At 41.4% G+C, this 20,945-nt stretch overlaps 1 protein-coding gene across 2 annotated transcripts; it reads right to left on the bottom strand.

Moving 5' to 3' along the window:
• Positions 1–198: 198 nt before the first annotated feature.
• Positions 199–19,464, bottom strand: traf3ip1 (TNF receptor-associated factor 3 interacting protein 1). 2 transcript variants are annotated; one of them, XM_073474179.1, is made up of 16 exons: positions 19,213–19,464; positions 17,651–17,719; positions 16,265–16,426; positions 15,269–15,397; positions 14,682–15,092; positions 14,529–14,603; positions 14,026–14,049; positions 13,152–13,227; positions 12,731–12,751; positions 11,667–11,754; positions 10,788–10,874; positions 10,356–10,488; positions 10,237–10,273; positions 10,028–10,104; positions 3,175–3,392; positions 199–2,903 (listed from the first exon to the last, which is right to left on the bottom strand). In XM_073474179.1, exons 1-16 carry the CDS (start codon positions 19,333–19,335, stop codon positions 2,738–2,740), a joined length of 1,896 nt encoding a protein of 631 aa, XP_073330280.1. In that variant the 5' UTR covers positions 19,336–19,464; the 3' UTR covers positions 199–2,737. The 2 variants fall into 2 exon arrangements, with proteins under 2 accessions (XP_073330280.1, XP_073330282.1); XM_073474181.1 differs by lacking the exon at positions 14,026–14,049.
• Positions 19,465–20,945: the final 1,481 nt, after the last annotated feature.

The following is a 20,945-nucleotide window of genomic DNA, read 5'->3' as shown; positions in this document are numbered from 1 at the left end:
TGGCCGAGCCAGACGCCATAAGGACTTCACATGAACTTGTCAAAATCACAAACCAGGGTCATTTATCATTTTTACTCATATTGCAATCCAGACCTCTCCTTAAGTCTTCATTATTGGCTAACTTGACTTTTAACCTTTCTCATAGCAGCAGTCACGACTCTGCACTGACACTGAAAAACAAGAACAAAACGTCTAATATTTATTGCAACGTAACCATTTATTTCACTCCACTACAAAATTATATAATTATTTGAACTATGATACAATCTCCACATATACATAATGTACAGTTTAAAAAGAAACAGAGAATATCATACAAATAGTTTACAGTGTAAATATACCTTTCATATAAGACATGTGAACACACAGGTTCTCGCTTTTCCAGGCTTGTAAGAGTTTTAAATTTGACTTTCAAATAGGTTACAGTATATTTGATGGACTAAATATAATACTGAGATGAAAATGGAGTAAAATCAGATTAAATGACAGTTCGTTTTGAATGCTGAATCCTCAGAGGAGTATTAAAAAGACAAGTCAAAAGCATTAATAAAGATATTTTCCCTTAAACCAATGTGCTCCTTTTCTTTTTCCCAAGCCTTTTTTTCTTGTAGTCACTGATGCTCATGTCTACAACAGCCTAAACAGACAAGATTTACCAGAGGACAGCGGTACATTTTTGCTCCATTGCCAAAGAGAAATCTGGTTTTTAGTTGAACCCGACCGATGTATCCGTTGGCCGATATTGGCCTATCACAGATACAGTATATTTGCATCGGCGTATATGTTGTCAGATATGAACCGATAAGAAAACATTTTTTTAGAGAATGCAATGCAGAAAAAAAATCTTTGGGTAATTTATTATCATAAAATTCCCACTGAAGTTTACTGTTTTAGTGCCCTGATGTCATTCTGGACACTTGTGTTTATCTATATATTCTGTGCATATGAGAATAACGATCCCTGAATATTTTTGCCCTGTATCTGCCCCAAAACTCCAGTATTGGTTGGACTGTAGTTTGTAGTACCATTTCACAAATTGTTGTGTAAATTAAATATGTTGTGGTCTTACATTAGTAATGTCACAGAACTGATCCATATTCCATATTATATCATATTGGTAACCCATCACTGTGAAGAGGCAATGGAAGCAGAAACCCATATTTTGATACAACTACACAAAAACAAGTTCAAAATTGTGGTTTACATTCATCAATCCAACCAGGATGTCACAGAAAGTATTTTTGAATAATTTCCTGTCAACACTGGCAGTCTACAGTACATCTTCTGGTAGCCAAATATGCAGGACAACTAGTAGAGGTAGCAACTGCACTTAAAAAAGTAGTAACAGCTATTTAAAACTACACTGGTACTTCTACTTCTACTGGTAACTGCATTTGCATTCAGGGTGAGATAGGCCACTATGCAAAGGATCAAGAAGGCTGACTAGTCCGCTCTTTTTTTTGTTATTTCTCTTTCATTCACACACAGATTACAGTGAGATGGCATTATTGGAATTTTCAGGAAAACAGGGACCGTCTCATGTCTCCACGTCTACCATCCAACCTGCTACCACAGTCTTGTATTGCTTCATATTTTCATATTTAGCTACATCTGTAAAGCACATTTCTTAAAAGTCACAAAAGGAGCGCATAAAATAATGTCTTACTACTTTTTTTATATAAAGAACTGAAACGTAGAGTTGCTATCAGACCAAACATTTTCTCCATCCCATAAAAGATACACTTTGGCAAATCCAAGGGTACGAACAGAATGGAGGGACCTCCATGATGGCAGCTATCCTGCAAGAACAATCGATACATGCTCATGTTTCCCTGAAAGTACAGCAAACTGGGGTACCTATGTTATATTTTATAAGAGATGGAAGAAAGAATGTAACACTGCTTTTTCTCCAAGAGACTTGAAGGTACCTCCCCTAATCACTCCTATCAAAGTGCAGCGGTGCTTCAAAAACAGAACAGTGAAATAACATTAAAGACTGCCGGATGTGAGAAGGTTCTTGTAAGCATAGGAACAGGCTGCTCAAAACAGTCTTATTCTTCTTTTTTTTTTATTTTTAGGGAAATAATTATCATTACGGAAAACATAAAAGGAACCAGATCGCAAGGCCGTTTACTACTGCAATCAAACTGCACGTCCTGTGTAAAGCAGAGGCCAAAGTCTGCACAACCAGGAAAAATAAGAAGTGAGGCCATGAAACAAAACTAAGTTAATAAAAAACAAAGAAATAGGTTTTAAATTACTGTCATTATTTGGTCCAGTGACTGCAGAGTCAAACTTTCATGTTGTTTTTTGAAAATATATAGGGGTTTTGATTAGCGGATCCAGCATTAAATACAACTATCTAGTCTAACTTCCAAGTCATGAGCTCTACGTCGGCTCACTCCACAAAGGCACCGTTACAGAAAAGGGGTAAAAGATGGGGTAAGGTTAGTGTGCAGAGCAGGAAGATATTTATTCATCTGTCAGTCAGCAGATGTGAGAATAGGGAGAATAGTGAGTCAGATCTCTAAACCATCAAATGGAGCTTTTATTTACCAACATCTGACTGGCTGAGTCTGACATGTCTGGGCCCATCTCCTTTAAAAGTGCAGCGTTTGGTCCCGTCCCTGATCACCTCCATGGAAAATGGTCTTGCCATAATTCTGAACGAGAAACATCCACAGATCTTCAGTGCATTTTTAGCAAAGTTTTGTCATCGTACACCTTGGTTCTCATTTCAGGTTCTGGAGGAGAAGTTGATTCCAGTCACCATCTTCTGGATCTTTTCTTCATTCTTCAGTATGTTGGATCTCACAGCACAAATCTTGTCCTGTTGGTCCTTGATCAGCTGCTCCAGCTCAGCTAGCTCTACCTTAAGAGGCTCCACAGCTTTGTCTGTCGCTCTGTGGCACATAAAACAAAACACAGAAGGGATGATTAATTGCTTACATGCAATCAAATTAAAAATATGTCAAGAAATTGACCACAGGGACGAGCAATACATTAACAAAACACAAGTTTAACAGAAATTGGATGTGAAGTACTGGAATCAATCAATGTAAAAAGGTAGCACCCACGCATTGAGAAAGTGAGTCTGTATATTAACAGGTGCTGACAATAAATTATATTCATCAACACATAACGTAAGGCATATTGTGTAGGTGCCAACCGTACCTCTGCTCCTGCAGCAGGGCCTGTGCGTGCTCTTTGTTCTCCCGCCGCCAGGTGTTCAGTTCAGCCTGCATGGCGTCCATGTCCTCCTGTATGTAATCCATGATCTTACCCAAAGGCAGGGTGCTGCGGCACACCGTCTGGATGGATGAGCGGAGTCGCTCGATCTCCCGTGTCACCATGTCCCGCTCTTTCTTCCGCGCTGCTTCAGACACCACGTTCTGGAAGTGGAGTTGGTGAATATAATGAGTGAGGTTTAGGGGATTCAATTTTTTGATCTATAAACAAGAATTAAAGTTCGAGGAGCGTGTATGTTGGTTCTTGAGAGCTGATTTATTGAATTTCATGAGCAGGTTCTTCGATATCAAAGTCTAAGAAAGAAACTAAGTTGGTATCATATGCATGATTGAAACTAAACACTGTATCAAACAGCTGTATGAACACGCACAAAAATCACTTGTGTGTCCCCAGACCAAAACATAATAAACCCTCTTTAGGAATTCTACCTTTGCCAGAAAAGTCTCAGATGCCCAGAACCAGAGCAAGGCTGCATTTAGTGGTTTAGGATTTCAAGGCTAAAAATGTTAGGCAGGAATTCTACCAACCTAGCTGTATATATAAAGATCAAACGTGCGGCTGAATTGTGTTGGCCAAAGTAGGGGGACTGGTTGATGAAGGCCTCCAGTGTATGGTGTGCGGTTGGGGGAGGGGGGGGTTCACTATATCCCAATTACACTCAGTCCCTCGATGGCAAGGAGGGGAAGGTATCAGGGAAGGACCTCCCTTGGCAGGGAGCAAACCCAAGGATGTTTGCTCAGCTGGCCTCTGAGTGTTCGTGTGTGATGCGAAAGCACTCAGCCACACACACACACAAACAGGCAGAGGTTCAGGCGAAGCATACAGTGGACACACGCAGCCCCCACCCGCACTCTCAGTCTTAAAGTCCTGTTTATTTTAGTAACAGGCTGTGGCAGTGGGGTTATTTTACTACAGTATTGAGTAACAACTACTACACTTATGCCTCCTTTCAAGTTCAACTCTTGGCCCAATTTCTGCTGTTTGGCTCCACAGATGGGAGCACCTGCCTTCATGAGGCAGCAGGAATCGTGTTTGCGACTGCAAACTAAATGACAGCTTCCTCTTCAAAACACACAATCTGTCACGGAGCCCGCTCGGTTAGTCGGCCACATATGCTCGGCTTAGCCGGAGCGCATAGCATTGGCCTTATCGAGCCATCTCTGAAAACAAACCAAACAGCTCAGTGATTATAATTTGCGAAGGCAGCTTGACTGGACGAGACCACACTGCAGAAATTACATCAAGCATCATTGTTCGCCGTCATTTCTTTTCGGGAAGCAAGTACAAATTTCTGACAGCCTCGCTCTTTGTTACCCGTTTGTGGTGGTTTAGGAGTGTGAGGCTTGAAACGCCTTGGCCCAGCGGTCCCCTAACATGGTGGGTGGCTTTCCACTGGGTGCTGTGAACCCTGCAGCTAGACAAACACTCTACGGCTCATTCGGCCTGCCTGGCTGTGGTTTGGTCTGCACGGCCCAGACAGGACCTATGGCTTCAGTCTATTTGCCGTCCCCTTGCTACCTCGACCGCCCCTCCCCTTCTCTGTTGGAAAATAAAAAACTTGGCGTGAAAACATGACCCCTGGTTCGTGCGCACTCTGTCCGGGTGGATATAAATCACAGCTTTATGGAGGTCTCTGTCGGGGTCTACGAGTCCTGTGTGCTCCTAGTTTTCCTTTTTCTCACCCAGATCACAGAACAATATTTAGACGTGGTGACCGCAGAGGAGTAGGAGGTGAGAGGGGAGGAAGGAGGGGGGGCAGGTTTTCCCATTATCTCAGACGGTGATGAAAGCCGGAGGCAATGGGGAAGACACAGCCTCTGGGTGGTGCTGGAAAGTGCAGGTGGACGTAAGAGGTAGACTGATATGTCGCTAAAGTACATAGATAAATAAGGGATAGACAGATTATCAGGTAAGATATTCAGCATTTTTCCGATTATGTCCATTTTTTTGTCAGATTAAATTAACTAGAATGGCAGTCAGTAGAGTGCATACCTTCGCCAAGGCCTAGCAGTGCATTTTACTTAAATCAAACCTCATCTAATGTCAAACTTAATAGCATCATCAGTATCATTCTCCACTTTGAGCCACCCATAACAGCTTAACCATAATTTAAGATCACCAGATCTGTAACAGCCAACCACGAGGATGACAAAACAATGCAAATGGAATCATAATCTCCATTGTGTTGTGGAAGAATAATAGATTATTATTATAATCAAATTTTACACACACAATCACACAAATGTGATTTATTGGTTTCCTTGATTACTAATAGTCGGTATCAGCCCTGTAAAAAACATTTGGCTGAACTAACTTAACCCCAGAGTTTTGGCTGGATGGCCTCTACTCTTGAAATAAAAAAAAAAAACCGCCTCTGCAATGTGAAAATACGCGAACATGGACAGGGCTGGGAGGGGTGCTAACAAACACCACTAGCTGCAGTCTGCAGAGTTGGGAGAAGTAGGTTTTATAAGAGGGGGGTTGGATGGAGGGCTGGTTGGTGGCAAAAGCTGCCTCCAGTTCAGGTGATAGCAAAATTCAATAACAATAGCCAGGTTTCACCCTTTTTCAGGGCAGTCGCTATGCATTTTTAAAATGTCTAAAATGTCAAGATTTGAACCTGAATCAATAAAAAACACAACTAAATACCCATATACATTGGTTTTCAGCTGAAAAAAGTGGTTTGGGGGTTTAGTTACTCAAAATAAATACTTCTTCTCATCAGCATTTATGTTTATGACAACAAACTTTCTGCTTGGATCTCCTTCAAAGAGAAACTCTCAGGGACGTTCTTAACACTCCAAGGTACAACACAACATGAAATTGACCCAGTAATCACACACCTAATCAACTTAATTAGGAAGTGCGTGCAAGAATGTGATTTATGGACTGCTTATAGAGGCTTTCTGAGGCGAGAGGAAAACATTCTTCAAAGTATTCTCTGACAAGAAAAATGGTGAGCATGTATAGAACCTGTCAGCGGCAGATCAACCTCTAGGGTATCATTAGCTGGGAAAACAGTCATTTAGACACTAGTTGAGTAGTTGATGTCGAGGGATCAGCTTCCCTCATGAGGAGAGAAGCTTCATTTATTTATTCATTCATTACTGTTCATTAATTAGCTTCACTTCAAGACAGGAGGATGAGAGAGGACAAACCTCTCATTAGAGCTGCACTGCCCACAATCAAGTTGAATCAAGTCCAGTTTATAGTGGTTACACCATTGAAGACCACAGATGATCATTGAAGCCCACATAACAACTCTGGAGCTTCTGGGAACAATTCTAATGGCTACTGGAGACCATTTGAAGACACTGATGCACATCCTGATGGTTTTCTACAATGTGTTCCAGTAGGAGATCTGAGAGGTGAGTCATGGAGGCAGGGGAGGATGAGATTTGGCTCTGGATGTTGTTTATGGGTTTCCTCGCCATTTTTCATAGAAGGCCATTCAAAAGTCTAGCTAGATCATAAAAATAGCTTGGAGTCAGTGAGGTGAAGAGAAAAGCTTACGGCCAGTGAGGTTACAGGATGTTGTTGCAAGGTCACTGGGGAGACAACTGAGATCACCACCCTGGGCTGACTGAAAGGAAACTTCCAAAAGGGAGCTACACTGAAGTGACTGAAAATGGAAACTGTGCCTTAAAAAGGTGGTTTATCATTCAAACATTCTCATGGAGACAAAAAGATATTCTTAAGGGTTTGTCGATATGATTTGTGATTTGTCAAGGCTGAGGTCTGATAGCAGTTTGTAGGTGCTTCAGGTAGGTAATCCTCATAAACCTGACCAAATTCCAATATGTCTTCTGCAAAAGTAATATGACTAATGGAATGCCACAGGGCCGTTTCCTTGTTTCCACAAAAAACGCTGGATGTTTATGAAGACACAGAGGTCTGCAGAGAGGAGTATTTATTTTCTTGACAATCCTGCAGAGAGTATTCTGGCCCTTCTCCTCCGTGACTCTCACTCAACAGCCATCCATTTGTATGCCACAGGGTTTATTTATACATTACAAACCTTCATCAAGGCTAATTTGATGGGGGTAAAGAAACGGGGGGGAAGAGTACACAAAAATTCTTATGAAAACGCAGCTGCTGCAAGGGGCGGATTCTGTCTAAATAAAAAGAGAAGTATCTTGGAATAATATACAATACCGCCGAGGGGTCGTGAGGAAGGTCATCCCCATAAATATACAGCAAATTCTTCGGTCACACACACTGCGGCGGGACATGGCAAAATACAATCATCTGACTGTTTGAGAATTCCCTTTATTTACATCAGCACAGCCATGGAGCACCTCGTCACTGGCATTAACAATAGCAAAATTAATTCAAATGACAAAGCACATGAATTAATGGGGACAATAACATATAGGTGGGATTTTCACCAAATATACAAAATGGTCTAAAGGCCAACACTTATGAACTGGACATGATGTTGGATGGGTTGTGACTCATTCGGACACGGTGTTTTGATAAACTTTGGTGTTTAAGAAAATGAATTGCGGCAGCTGAAATTTCAAACCCGTCACACCACATAGAATGAGGAAGCTCAATATTTACATTTTTGACCCTGCGTGTTTTACCGTGATTACCAGGGAAAAAAAGAAAAAAACGACTCCATTAAGCTGACCTCTCCACCCTTTCATGTCTGGAAGGAAGTCATTATAGTTCTTTATACAGCTGACGAGGCAAGGCCAATAATGATGGAGGGGTGGACTGAACGGTTCCTATGTGCAGAACAGGACACTCTGAAATGAAGGCTTGAAAGCTGAGGAGGCTGCATTAAGAAAATTAGGATAAACTCTACAAGGCTGTGCTCATCGTGTTACACAAAGAGCTCTGCTGTTTTGGATGTTTTACCTGTTTATGTATGTTTGGTTAGACTTGAAAAATGTTGGTTTTGCACCAAGTTCTATATAAAGCTAGAGTGGTAATCATAGAGTGCATACCTCCGCCAAGGCCCAACTTCCCTCTTTAACTCAATCGAGCCTAATCCAATGTCTAATAAAACATTTAAACCTGCTAGACACAGACGTCTGTTTTAACCTGCATCAAATCGTACCCACTCATAGATACCAGCCACCTAAATATGGCTGATTTTTTTCACAAGATCCATGCATTATTCTCTGGGAAATTACCAAAACTGTAAAATAACGTCCTGAATTCGTCACTTTATCCTGATCTGAGTCCCATCCTCCATCCAGGTTTTGTGGAAATCCTTTCAGTAACAGAAACAGAGTGGTAACTGTATTTTGAATTTAACTAACTTTAAAATACAGATTCTGTCAAGCTACTTCAGTTTACTGGTGGTTTAACTGAGACAACTTCAGGTAAACTTCACGAGGGATGATATCTGAGGCCGCAGTTAGGAGGGGATAGATCGGGGGCCTCTCTGCATGAGTGACAGGCCAAAACAGTGCATCCATCAGAGTCAGGGTGGTCAGCTAGGGAAGGGATGCTGGGGGAGAGCACGCTTCGGTGAAGAGGACCACCCAAAGCAGACAGCGTACGCCACCTCACGCCATGGAGTACAGACCAAACTGTAAGCTTCACACTGACTCACACTACAAATAATGATGAAAGATGTTTCTCTCTCTTTCTGGCTGATAAATAAGCTGACGGGGGAATGCATGACCAACAGCAGCAATGCGTCACCTAAAAAGCCTGTTTATTCATCCAAATCAAAGACATTATGAGAAGCAAAACTTCTTGAGAAACAGCAGTCTTGAATACCTAAATGTCCTCCTCTAGTCAAAAATGTGCTTTTCTTCTTGTTCCTACAGTTGAATGTTTAAACGTCACTGTGTAAAAAGATGTACGTTTGACACTAGAAGGCTGTTTTCAAAGTTTTCTCTGTGCTCACTGAAAATCTGGTTCAAAGAAGCCGGCCTACAAGCATGACTTCTGACATCACAGATAGTTTCAAAGCCAATCATGGTCCAGTATTTAGTGTACACAAGTGTGATGTAGAAACTTGAAGCCTCCAGTGCACAAACCCTGAGAATGGACTTCATAGTGAAGTAGGAGACATCTTGTGTCCAGCAGTTAAAATTGTGGAACCAACAATATTTTCGTATTTATATGTTCTGTCTTTTAATGAGTGGGAAGGAGCAGGTGCCATTTTAAGGATTTTCAAGGACACATATTAGAGAATTTTATTCTATACCTTAAAACATGTGTCGAGGGGGTCTTAAGTGACTGAAAAACTTGTTGTGCATTGTCCGTTTCCTGGAATAACCTCCACAATAAGTGAAAGAAGTCAACATATGGAGAAGGAGTGTGAAGAGTCATAATTTGTCTAAAAGCCAGTTTCCAAGATGGCAGATACCCTTAAACTGTACACAGAACAGAGAAGTCTGTAATCAAAAAATGTGAGCATATTTTGCTGATATTGAGCAGCAGCCCCTAAAAACAAGCTCATTTTGCTCCAGACATCTTGATGTGTGTGTAGTATGTGTGGTCTGTTAGGGGCCATACTTGCTTGTCTGGTTATTAGCCCTTCAGCTTCACTGAAGGGGAACATTTTTGTGGTTGCAAGGCGGTGCAATTACACCTCTGCGCTCCATTTGTTTATGTCTTTCTTTTGATAATAACCAGCGTTGCAGTGGGCATTTCACTGTGGTTTCAACACTTGCCCTGGGGAGCAAACTTTCCAGAAAGAATGGCTGATAGAGTTGATGGCGAGCTCTGAGTCACTGATGAAAATCAGTTGGTGAGAACTGGGCTGATACTGCCCTCTAGTGGAGAAGAGCACTACAGAAACAACTGTACATACCTGTTCTTTAGATTTAGGGGAGGATGGGGACAATTCATAGTCTTTCTTGGTCTCAAGGATCTTTTTCACAAGGCCACCTACAGTGAGAGAAACAATGAGAGGAAAAGTGAAAGAAGATCCAGGTGGCTTAACTCAGCAAGAAGAAAATCTGGAGAAAATGTGACGGTATATCCTTCAAACTAGAAAAATCAAAACAAATTCAACTGTACCATGTTTGTCTTCACTGTCGAGTTCTTGTGCAGGCACCTGTAATAGAAAAAAATAGTAGATAACTATCCAAGGCTTTATGTTATCTGTTTTTAAACAACTTGATGATCAAGTCACTTACCATCTCCATCTCAGGAGCATCTGACGGTGGAGGAACCGCCTCTTCGACGACAAATTGCTCATCATCCTCCTCATCCTCAGACAGTTTCTTACCATCCATGATGACTGGAGCTGAGGGCTTGGCACTGGACAGCCTGAAAGACATGCAAACAGCGTGACTCATTTCTAACTGAGAAATTATACAGAATATACAGTGTGAGATGTGGCAGCCTGACAACACCTTTATTAAAAATATAATTGTTGACCTGTTAGACTTGCTCCAATATTACAGAGTTCATTCAGCATGTTCACTGCTTTTGATTTCATTATACGAGTAGTGCTTCATCTCTCCTACTGGCAGGAACAAGACATGTATTCACAACAAATGAGGTCATCATCCTTGCCAGTAACAGTTATGACTTATGACATTAGTGAATTTGTGTGGTGAAGTCACCTCTCAGCTGGGGCCACGTCGGTGCCACTTTCCTGTCTCTTGACTCGAGGAGGTGCTGGGCGAGCACTGCTGGGCCGTGGTATTCGCCTGGTGTAGGTTGAAAAGATTATGCATATAACTTAATAAGCTCTTAAATGAATGTTTTTAGAACTAAAATATTTGTATTTACACAAGTAATTTCCGTTTTATTTCACAAGCTATGTTTTCTTCTGGACTTCTTTTACAAGCCAAATTCTCTGTTAACAGCTCTCTGGGATTTGTCAAAAGTCCACTTCGTGACAGCTTCGCTGAGTCATTCAGATTTTGAGATGATAACTGTTGCCTGGAGCAATAAACATTCACAACAATAATATGAGTAAAACTGCTATAACACAGCTTCCCAGACATTCAATCATAACCGATTAGTCAGCAAGAACAAAACATTGGTAATTATCAAAAATAAAGGCAATTATTCAGCTGTGTAATGTACCAGAACTGATCCTGGATCAGGCCTAGGAACAAAGCAAAGTTTCAAAAGCAAAACTACCCAAAATTTTAAGTAAATAAATAAAGTAATACAACACAATGCAATGCAAGAATTACCACATGACTGAATTAACATCTCAACATTCTTCACAAAAAGTCATTAATGTTATAAAACTACTATTAATTAAATGACTATTGTACAAAATTACATTATATCTTATTCATGTTTTAATTATCTTGTGTCCAGCCTGGAAAACATTCATGTGTATGTACATTTTTGACAGATGTAAGAGCAGTAGTGGACATGAGATGTTTTTTTAGCCGAAACATAATGGGAGCTGTGATGATCTGTTGTTTAGAGTGTTTACTCTATGAGTGACACAATGAGTGAAGTTCAGTGTTGACTGTACAGACCTGGAGGCCATGTCTGATGGTACTGAGGAGCCTGGAGCATCTCCGTTTTCCAGAGGGGAAGGTCTCTGAGCTAACTGAGCATCTCCGTCTGTGAGAGGAAAAACAGTGACTTGCAGTTAGCTCAGTTTAATATAGCAAGGAGTGTACCTGTGCTTTGCATGATAGATGCTGACACTTGACACACCTTTATAACAACTACATTCCAATGTTCTTAACACTCTGACAAGGCTATAGCTATTTTAAACACTGATAGGTTAGTTCAGCCATATAACCTCACCTTCAGGTATTTCAAGATCTCAGCAGTAGAAATGGGATTGGTGTGAAGACTGGCTATTGGATGCATTAATGGATTTTTTTCATTTTGGACTTTCTGGAATTTCAACTCTTGATAACTTTCTGATTATTTCTGCTAATATCTTTGTGTCTCTTTGTTGTCTCTCCTGAGATTCCATCCTTTTTCTTTTTTCCTTCTGTGCTGAGGGTTTAGTTGAGAAGTTTTTCTTTGCCTTCCAGGAGAGTTTGGGCTGGGTCGCGAATCGTTGCTACTATAGGTCTTTAAAGCCCGTGCATGCATTGTATCTGATACTGGGCTTTATAAATGAACCTGACTGACTTGCTTGGATACATTAACAAAGAATATCTTTGCCATTAATGACTGAGTGTGTCACTCAATGGCAGATTGCACTCCCTCTGTGACTCAACGTGGAGCCTGGAGCCGAAAGAGCACTCTGACATTTTGGGGGGAGCACTTCTTTGAGTCAGATAAGAAGATCACTGATTTCATGCCTTGTGCCTTCAGCACAGAGGTAGCAGGGAACCAAGTTAAATGTCATAACCAAATATGGGTTGCTTTGTTTATTTATGGGAGTGATAGATTGCAACACTCTCCCTCTGCATTATTGAAACTTATCATAACATTCTTCAAATGCATTTAGATCGAGCGCACCAACTCTCCTGACATGTTGTCCCCGTTTCCACATGAAAAATGTTCCTGTGAATGTTTAAAACCTTTGTACTCTTTTCACATGCAACTCCACAAGAGAGATGAGACAGAGAACACTTACCCCCCTCGCTGTCAGATTCCTCTGTTGAGAGCAGAAAAAGACACGGCATCATTAGTTTCCTGTCTAACACAACTTTGAAAATTATTATAGAGCAATGCGACACGTCAAGTATGAAAAACAGATTAACAAATAGGCCGTATATCTTCTTTTTGGAAAACTTTTTTCTTTCTTTTATTGCGTCTTTCAACAGTGATCCTGATGAGTCACACCTACCTCCCACTGTAGGAAACTAGTCATTTTATTAAGCAGGTGGAGTGTAAATAGAAAGCAATCAACTGTAAAATCAATTTTGGCGTACTAAAAAAGCCATTCTGTGAATAATTAAAGTGCAGCTATTTAAGCGACTTGCATTAACTATGTAAGATATGCCTCATTGGTATAGATAATTAAAATAGGGTGATCAGGGAAAGGGGGGAGTTACCTTGACCTCCAAGTTTGGGTCGCCGCCTCTGCCCTTTGGCGGATGAAGGCCGAGGTATTCTAGCTGGACTGTCAGACTGTGGGAGGAGGAAGGACAAGAAAAAGATATAACTTTAAGACAATAAAGTCTTATCTTAAGGCCATATTGCAAAGCCCGAACAGACAGAGATTTCCATGCAAAATACAAAGCAAGAGGAAGTAAGTGTTTTATGTTCAATATACTGCATTGTTTAAGTCCAATAACAGTCAATCATACTGGATCAGATATTGAAAAAATATGATTTAAACTGTCAACAAATATATCCTGAAGTATCATACTGTAAATACAAAAACATTGGGATTTTGGCCAATAGCTTCAGCAGCATCACTCAAAGGAATGACATTGAACAAGAGCCAAAGCAGACAAGTGTGCCAGAAAAAAAAACATTCAAAGATGCAATGAAGAAGAGCTAGTAGTGGAGAAAATTGTGAATAACTCTGCTGGGTAACCAACTGCTCTCCACCAAACTGGCTGGTTTTATACTTAACTGAACATCTCGAGCTCAACTACACACTGTCAAACCAACATTTAAACCCCATCCCACATCTGAGCAAAAAGGTAAGTGACCCTAGTCGTTTTACAGCTGACTTATGGAGCTCAAACATACAGTATTTCCTTTGTCATTAATATGTCTCACCACACACTAGCCAGAGTGGTTTAGCATTGCAAAAGTGATATTTGAGCCGTCTCTGCTGAAATAAGATCATACTTTGTGGTTTAAGATCATACTACTTTGTGGTTTCTTTCTTGTGACAAATGTACTTATTGTAAGTCGCTTTGGACAAAAGCATCTGCTAAATGCCCTAAATGTACTTTATTCAGAGTAAATTCTTACCTGGTTGTCAACTGCTTCTGCAGGCTGCACAGGCAAAGAACACAGCATTACACTGTGCACTTAATAGTCACATTTATTATTATACAGATTGTAAGAGGAAGACCTGTTATGAACTATAGCCCAAACTAGGACTATATCAAGCAGCCAGCCACCCCCAAAGCCACTGCAGTAGTCACTAAATTCTAACACTCAAGTGTTGGCAATTTACAGGTCTAATTTGCTACTGATTGTTTGTGCAAGGTTGAATACCTCTTCAACTGGTTCAGGTTCCTTGCGAGAATAAGAGGCACAACATTAGGAAATAAATTTGTACTAAATCAAAAACGGTGCATAGAGTATTTAACATCTAAAATCAGTGACCAATTCTACTTTTCTCAAGTTGGCTGACATAACATACAGGAAACTCTGCCACACCATGAACGCAGATGAGAAAATCAAATGGTCAATGATCAAATGGTAGACACCGCATTACATGTGAATATTCTGCCAAAAGGTGAACTTACCGCTGGCACAGGTTTGGCTGTTTTGCCCAGCTCTTCAGGGCTTGGTTTTTGCTGTGGTTCCTCTGATACTCTGGCCTAAGCACAAACACACAGAATGTAAATAATGACATTTATTGCTAATATTTCAAATGTGTGTGGGGTTAAGTGGCATACCTTGCTGTTGCCACTCTCTCCACTTTTGTTCCTCTCTTCCCCCTCTTTGTGTCGCTCTTTGTCCCTTCGTTTCTCCTTGTCTCTTTCTCGGTCTCTGTGAGAATCCCTTTCTCTTGTCTTTTCTCTGTCTTTGTCTCTCTCCTTGTCCTTTTCCCTCTCTCTGTCCTTCTCCTTGTCCCTGTCTTTGGTTCTTCCCTTGTCTTTATCCTTGTCTCGCTCCCGGTCGCGGCTCTTGTCTTTGTCACGGTCTTTGGTTTGGCGGTCCTGGTCACTGCGGTGGTGCTTGTCCGAGCGCTCCCTGTCACGGTGGTGCTCCTTCTCCCCATCTCTGCGTCTGCTCTCCTGCTCTTTGGGCTGGTCTGGGTCCTTCTGGTCCCGGCTCCCGCTGCGCTCTGTGATCTTTTTCCTCTCCTGGAATAGTTCAAAGGTGACCATTTAATGCCAGCCACGGCTGAATAATGGGAAACTCATCGTATGATCATCTCATTGAATTTTCAAAGAAAGCTGCAGCTTGCAGGGTTAAAAGCTAACAAGCAAACAGCAGTGTGTGATAAAAACCGTGATTGGAGTGGGCTATAAGCTCTCACCTCTCTATCCAGATGACGTTCACGTCCTTCCCTATTTTCCTTGTCCTGGGACCTGGAGGTGCTGGCCTTGTTTTTTATGTCCACCTTTTCTCCTGCAAGCACTCTCTTCACTGCATCCTCACTGGACATCTGCAGATCAAGCGTAGGAGAATATTTCAGTTTTATACAGCAATATTAACCAGCGAGTGATAATAGCTGTCAAAAGGAATGTGCAGAGAAGCGTCCTTCAAATAGATGGCCTGGGTACAAATGACGTTGGAAAGCATTTTCTTATGTGTCCTTAAGCAAAACATGAGGAGGCTATTCTGTGGCTGACATTGACTTCTTTGTGGAAGGGACATACAAAAGGGTTGAATAGTGCAGCACCACATAACACTGAAGCTTTATTTACCAGTGATAAACATTTTTCACATAAAAAAGATAGATACACTATCTAAAAAGGACAAAGATATGCCAAAAAGCTCAGCAACAAATTCAAATTTTGGCATTTAATTGGTTTTAACAGCAAGCAGGATGCACGTGTTTGACCAGTCACCTTGTCCAATTCAATTATATTTAGAGCTACTTCTATTACAGTTGTGGGCAGATCTCAGGGAAAATACCGAATAACGTCTGAGAGGAATACATTTAAATTGCCAAGAGTTGTCTTAATGACATGATATCAAATCACTGTTGAAAGAACATCTATCCCCCAGGCATCAGATGTTTACACTCCACCTCCAGGGTTCAATTAAAGTATTTCAAAGTACTCCCTGAGGTAGCTAGACAGTTTTCCCAACAGTATAACATTTTGACTTTGAAAAAAAACAAACACTGAATTTTCTTTTTATGCAGTGCCATAACTTTATTTGTTTCTCCAGCAGGTAAACAGAAAATATGATCAATGAATGAACTGGAGACATTGGAGTATCTGAGAGTAAGTGTTTTCAATTTACCATTTAGCTTTTCAGAGTGTGTGTGTGTGTGTGAGTGTGTGTGTCTCCAAACAACACAGACCTTGTTGAGGCAGCACTTGGCAATGGCCTGCAGCAGCTCATTGGTTTTCTCAGGTTCATGGCCGGCAACAATGCGTGCCGGCTTTGCCGCCAGGGGCTCGCCACTCACCAGCATCACAACATCTATTGCTTTCTGGAGGTAGACTATCTTAGCGTCCTTATCCTAGAGAGAAGGAAAAAAAAGGTGCTGTGATGAAAAGGAGAGTGCACAGGAGAGACAAGAGATAGGATGCGGTTGTGACAACTCCAATGGGAGTTATTTTCCAACACAGTTCCCAATGATTGAACCCTTGAGATGTCTTTGCTGGGTTCAACACAAGTTGTTCCTATTGTGCTACACTTCTAAAAGTCTCAGTCCAATCTGTCCTGACACACAAGTCTGACAGTGCAATTCTTACATTGTTGTGTGAATGTAGAAAAACACGTCCTTCTCCAAACAAATGGCCCGGATAAGCGGTGCTTTTAGTCTATCAGCCTGCTGCACCTGAGAGGTCTGCCAACTGTGTAACATAAGGACTTGTCGCTGGTGCAACCACCAGGCCACTCTGTGTAACATCTGACAACAGGCTAGCCTTTGCAGTGTTGATCCCCGTATGTATGACATTTCTACTGCGCAACATGCACACGTCCTCTCTAAACAGTTGATAAGATACATAAATAGACATACTGTTATAAAAACTTACTCTTACTGCAACCATTCACATTCTGTGGTCACAATTGAGCAGTATTACAACTGAGATTATGAAAGCTATACTGATAAGATAACCAATACATTTCCGATATATTTGACATTTTTGTATTTCAACAAGAAGTTCATAGCCTGTAGTCTATCAAATGCAAGAGTCCAGGGCAGCATTCTCAGTAAGAATATAATTTACAGAACAAAATGTCTGCTTTTCAAACAAATTTAATTCACATCTGATGATATCAAAGCATTACATTTTAAACCAAATGACAAATTAAAATTATCCAGTTACAGTAACTTGCTGTTGTAAAGGTATCCAGTTTCTAGCACCAACATTTATCAAAGCCTATCATCTTCCTGCCCATTATTGATTCGGGGTCAGCTCTCAAACAGCAGACTTGAGTTCTGACACCTTGGCTGGCCCTCTAAGTCATGTCCTGCCAGGTCCTCTCACTCACTGTGTCGCAGAGGCAGCGTGTAGGGTTACCCCCACGCACCGACAGCCTCAGACTGTCCCATGTAACGCACAGGTGACCTCAGATAAAACTGAGGCTGCTGCTTAGAACTAAATTACATATTCTTCACACAAAGAAGCACATTAACAGAGACGCGTGAATATATGAAAAGAAGACTCTTAACGAAAGAATAGCGCAGAGGCCAAAGGTTACTAGAAGAACAATTTCACCTGAGTGGTCAACTTACCTTAACATTATCTGACTTCATTTCATTTTCTCCAAACAGGCCTTTCATAAAGCCTGTGGTCCTTATCACCTGAAAATGGGGAGAAATAAACATGTCAAACTAAGTGGTAATTTACAATATTTGGTGTTTCATACCCAAGACTTACATACTGTAGACCATGATAATGCAGTTATGCTACAGCATCGGTTTAAAGTAGCTATCTAAGATGAAACTTCAGTTGTTTGAAATCTCATTCCTGCAGTCAAATATATCGCTAATCACAGGGAAAGAAGTCACACATGGCTCCACACTTCGCTTTATTAATTATACATGAATCTAAGTGAAATATTAGACTATTTAACAGGTGGACAGTGGAACGAGATCTCACCTCCGTTTAGAGAAGTGAAACAGATTTGACTGTGCTTGACACTTTGTGTAACATACTTGTGACAGTCTAAGTGTGTGTGTTAACAGGTTAGTAATGAAAAGAAATTAAATGTAGTCGAGATAAAACTGTTTCATAATGAAGATCTGAATAGATTTTGTACCTGCATCATATATTTCTATTGACTAATGGTTTGAAATTAAACTAAGTAACCTCACCTCCCCTGACTGAGGCTTCCTAATAAATAAGGGTACGTACATCAAGTATATTTTATCTATATTATTTATCTGTGAATAACTACTTTCTTCATGCCATCGAACTCTGTCACTTCCCAAGTGGTATAACCCATCTATGTTGTACACAGATTATACATTTACGAGGTTGATAGCTGGCCCTAGTTTGCACCTGACCGTCTCTTCACCTGAGAGGAGCTTGTTCATCAATATGCCTCTCAGCCTTTCCATAAGCACCCAGAATCTGACACTTACTCACATATGTGTACCCCCCTGTTGTTTGACAAACAAATAATCCGAGTATGGTTGCAGTGTTTCACAAGCAGTGATTAATTACAGCACAACGTTAAGCTAACCCTTAGTATTATCAAACAGCTGCGATAAGCTGCTCAGCAGTCTTGATCTCAACGTGACTGCTTCGTAGAACCGGACGCATTTAACCAACTTAATACTCAAAATCGTCTGACTCTAGTTAGTTAATAGTGGACGAATTGGTTTGTTGATCCCTGCCGGGGCTCTGGTCGTGCCTAGCAACTAAACGACGCTACAGACTTTGCTACCTAGCTAACTAGCGTAAGCTAGCTAGCCCACTATATTAACTTAATCGGCAACGTAACATTGGATTACTGATGAACGATAGCAACTCTTTCTTTGATTAATAATTAACGTTAATGGTTTAACTGTTGAACCAACCTTATCCGTACGATGGCAGATAATCCGATGGCTTTAGAAAAGCTACGGAGGCAGAAACGTTATAACTGCGAAGTTAATGACAGCTAACTTACTTGGTTAGCTTAGTTCATGCTAATGTTGGTGTATTAGCCAGCTAATTTGTCTGTGTTTTAATATAACACAGGTCGGTTGGCGCTGGTCTTTTCATGAACATGGGCACAATAGATTGATGGTACTAGTTAAACAAACGCCAGCTTGCTAACATTATCGTAGTGTTAGCATATCAGTCTCACCTCACTGAAGATGTCGTGGAGGTATCGAAACGGCGGCTTGCTTAGCAGTTTCTCCGTGAGAGGCGGTTTCTTAATCACTTTACCCAGCGTGTCCTGGGTCTTTTTCACCACCGTGCCATTCATGGCAGCAGGCGAGAGCAAAGCCAAGTAGTCGAAACGCAAAAAGAGACAGCAAAAACTAATACGGGGAGAAGATAAGTTGGTGGCTCTGCCGCCCGGTTGCTATGTCAATATTCTGCAATCCCAGAGTGCACCACTAACGAACACTGCGCATGCGCTAGGGCCTTACGGTTGCTAAGTAGTGCTTGTGACCATAGCAACAGCTAACAATCTGCAACAACGCAACAGACAGACAGACAGACAGGCAGGCAGACAGACAGGCAACAGACAGACAGACAGGCAGGCAGGCAGGAAGACAGACAGACAGGCAGGCAGGAAGACAGGCAGACAGACAGGCAGGCAGGCAATAGACAGACAGCAGACAGACAGGAAGACAGGCAGGAAGACAGGCAGACAGACAGACAGGAAGACAGACAGGCAGGAAGACAGGCAGACAGGCAATAGACAGACAGCAGACAGACAGGAAGACAGGCAGGAAGACAGGCAGACAGACAGACAGGAAGACAGACAGGCAGGAAGACACACCAAAGGGCAGGCCAACATCTCAAGACACACCTGTATTCATATCCGTGCAAAATAGCCTTTACAACATGTGTTATCTACTTTGTACATGTTTATTTTAGTTTGGGGCGGCAATAGCTCAGTCCATAGGGACTTGGCTTGGGGACTGAAAGGTGGCCAGTTCAAGTCCCACTTGGACCAGAAAAAGTGTGATGTGGACTAGTAATGGAGAATGCTAGTTCACATCCTGGGCATTGCTGAGGTGCCATGAGCAAGGCACCCCTATCACTGCTCTTGGGCGCCGTGCATGTGGCAGCCCCTTCACTCATCTCCTCTATACACTGTGTGTGTAATGTGAGTGAAAAATAGAATTTCCCCATTGTGGGATTAGAAGGGATCTTAAAATTAAAAAAAAATAAATTTTTAGGCTCCCTGGAGGGTTTTAAAAGGATTTTGCCTCTGTAGTAGGAAGTGGATGTGTACAACAAAGGGTAGTAAATTAAAATGTCACACCTTGACTTACCTCATGGCAACACCTGTGTGCCTCGCCACACCACCTGGGAACCACTGCCCTCTGCTATACATTTTTCTAAACCCTTCAGAGGACTGTCACAACGTGATAAAGCCAGTAATCAGAGGAAACCCGCAGTTTATTGTAGGGTTAAAGAGCTGTCACATGGGTGTATAAGATTTGTGCAACAGTATACTGCTGAGTGTCGCTAGTGTAACTTGATTGGTGAGCCTAACTCGACTCACACGCTGAACCAGCCACCCTCCCCATGACATTATTTATAGTACACTCCTTTGACATACCTGTTTGGTGAGTTCAGTTAAAAGCAAGCCCATCTGACAAAAGGGCAGGTATATAGGAGGCCGAGCACAGATGCCTGTTGCTCCATGCTGTCAAGGTAAGACACCTACTCCTATGTGCATCTTCAGAAGATAGAAATACTTGAATTATGAATTACTTTTCCATCAAAATTTACATAACTTTTTATATTAGCCAGATACTTCCCGTAGTTAAATGCGTGTCACTAAAATGTGTATGATTGAGGATTTGTGAGACTTCAAGTGATTGTTTTAATCCTTCTTTACAGTTCTAGTAGCAGTGT

This window comes from Pagrus major, chromosome 9 (genome assembly GCF_040436345.1).
Source record: "Pagrus major chromosome 9, Pma_NU_1.0".
In the NCBI taxonomy this organism is placed as follows: domain Eukaryota; kingdom Metazoa; phylum Chordata; class Actinopteri; order Spariformes; family Sparidae; genus Pagrus; species Pagrus major.
The sequence above is the reverse complement of the archived record's forward strand: the minus strand, read 5'-3'. Positions and strand labels throughout refer to the sequence as shown.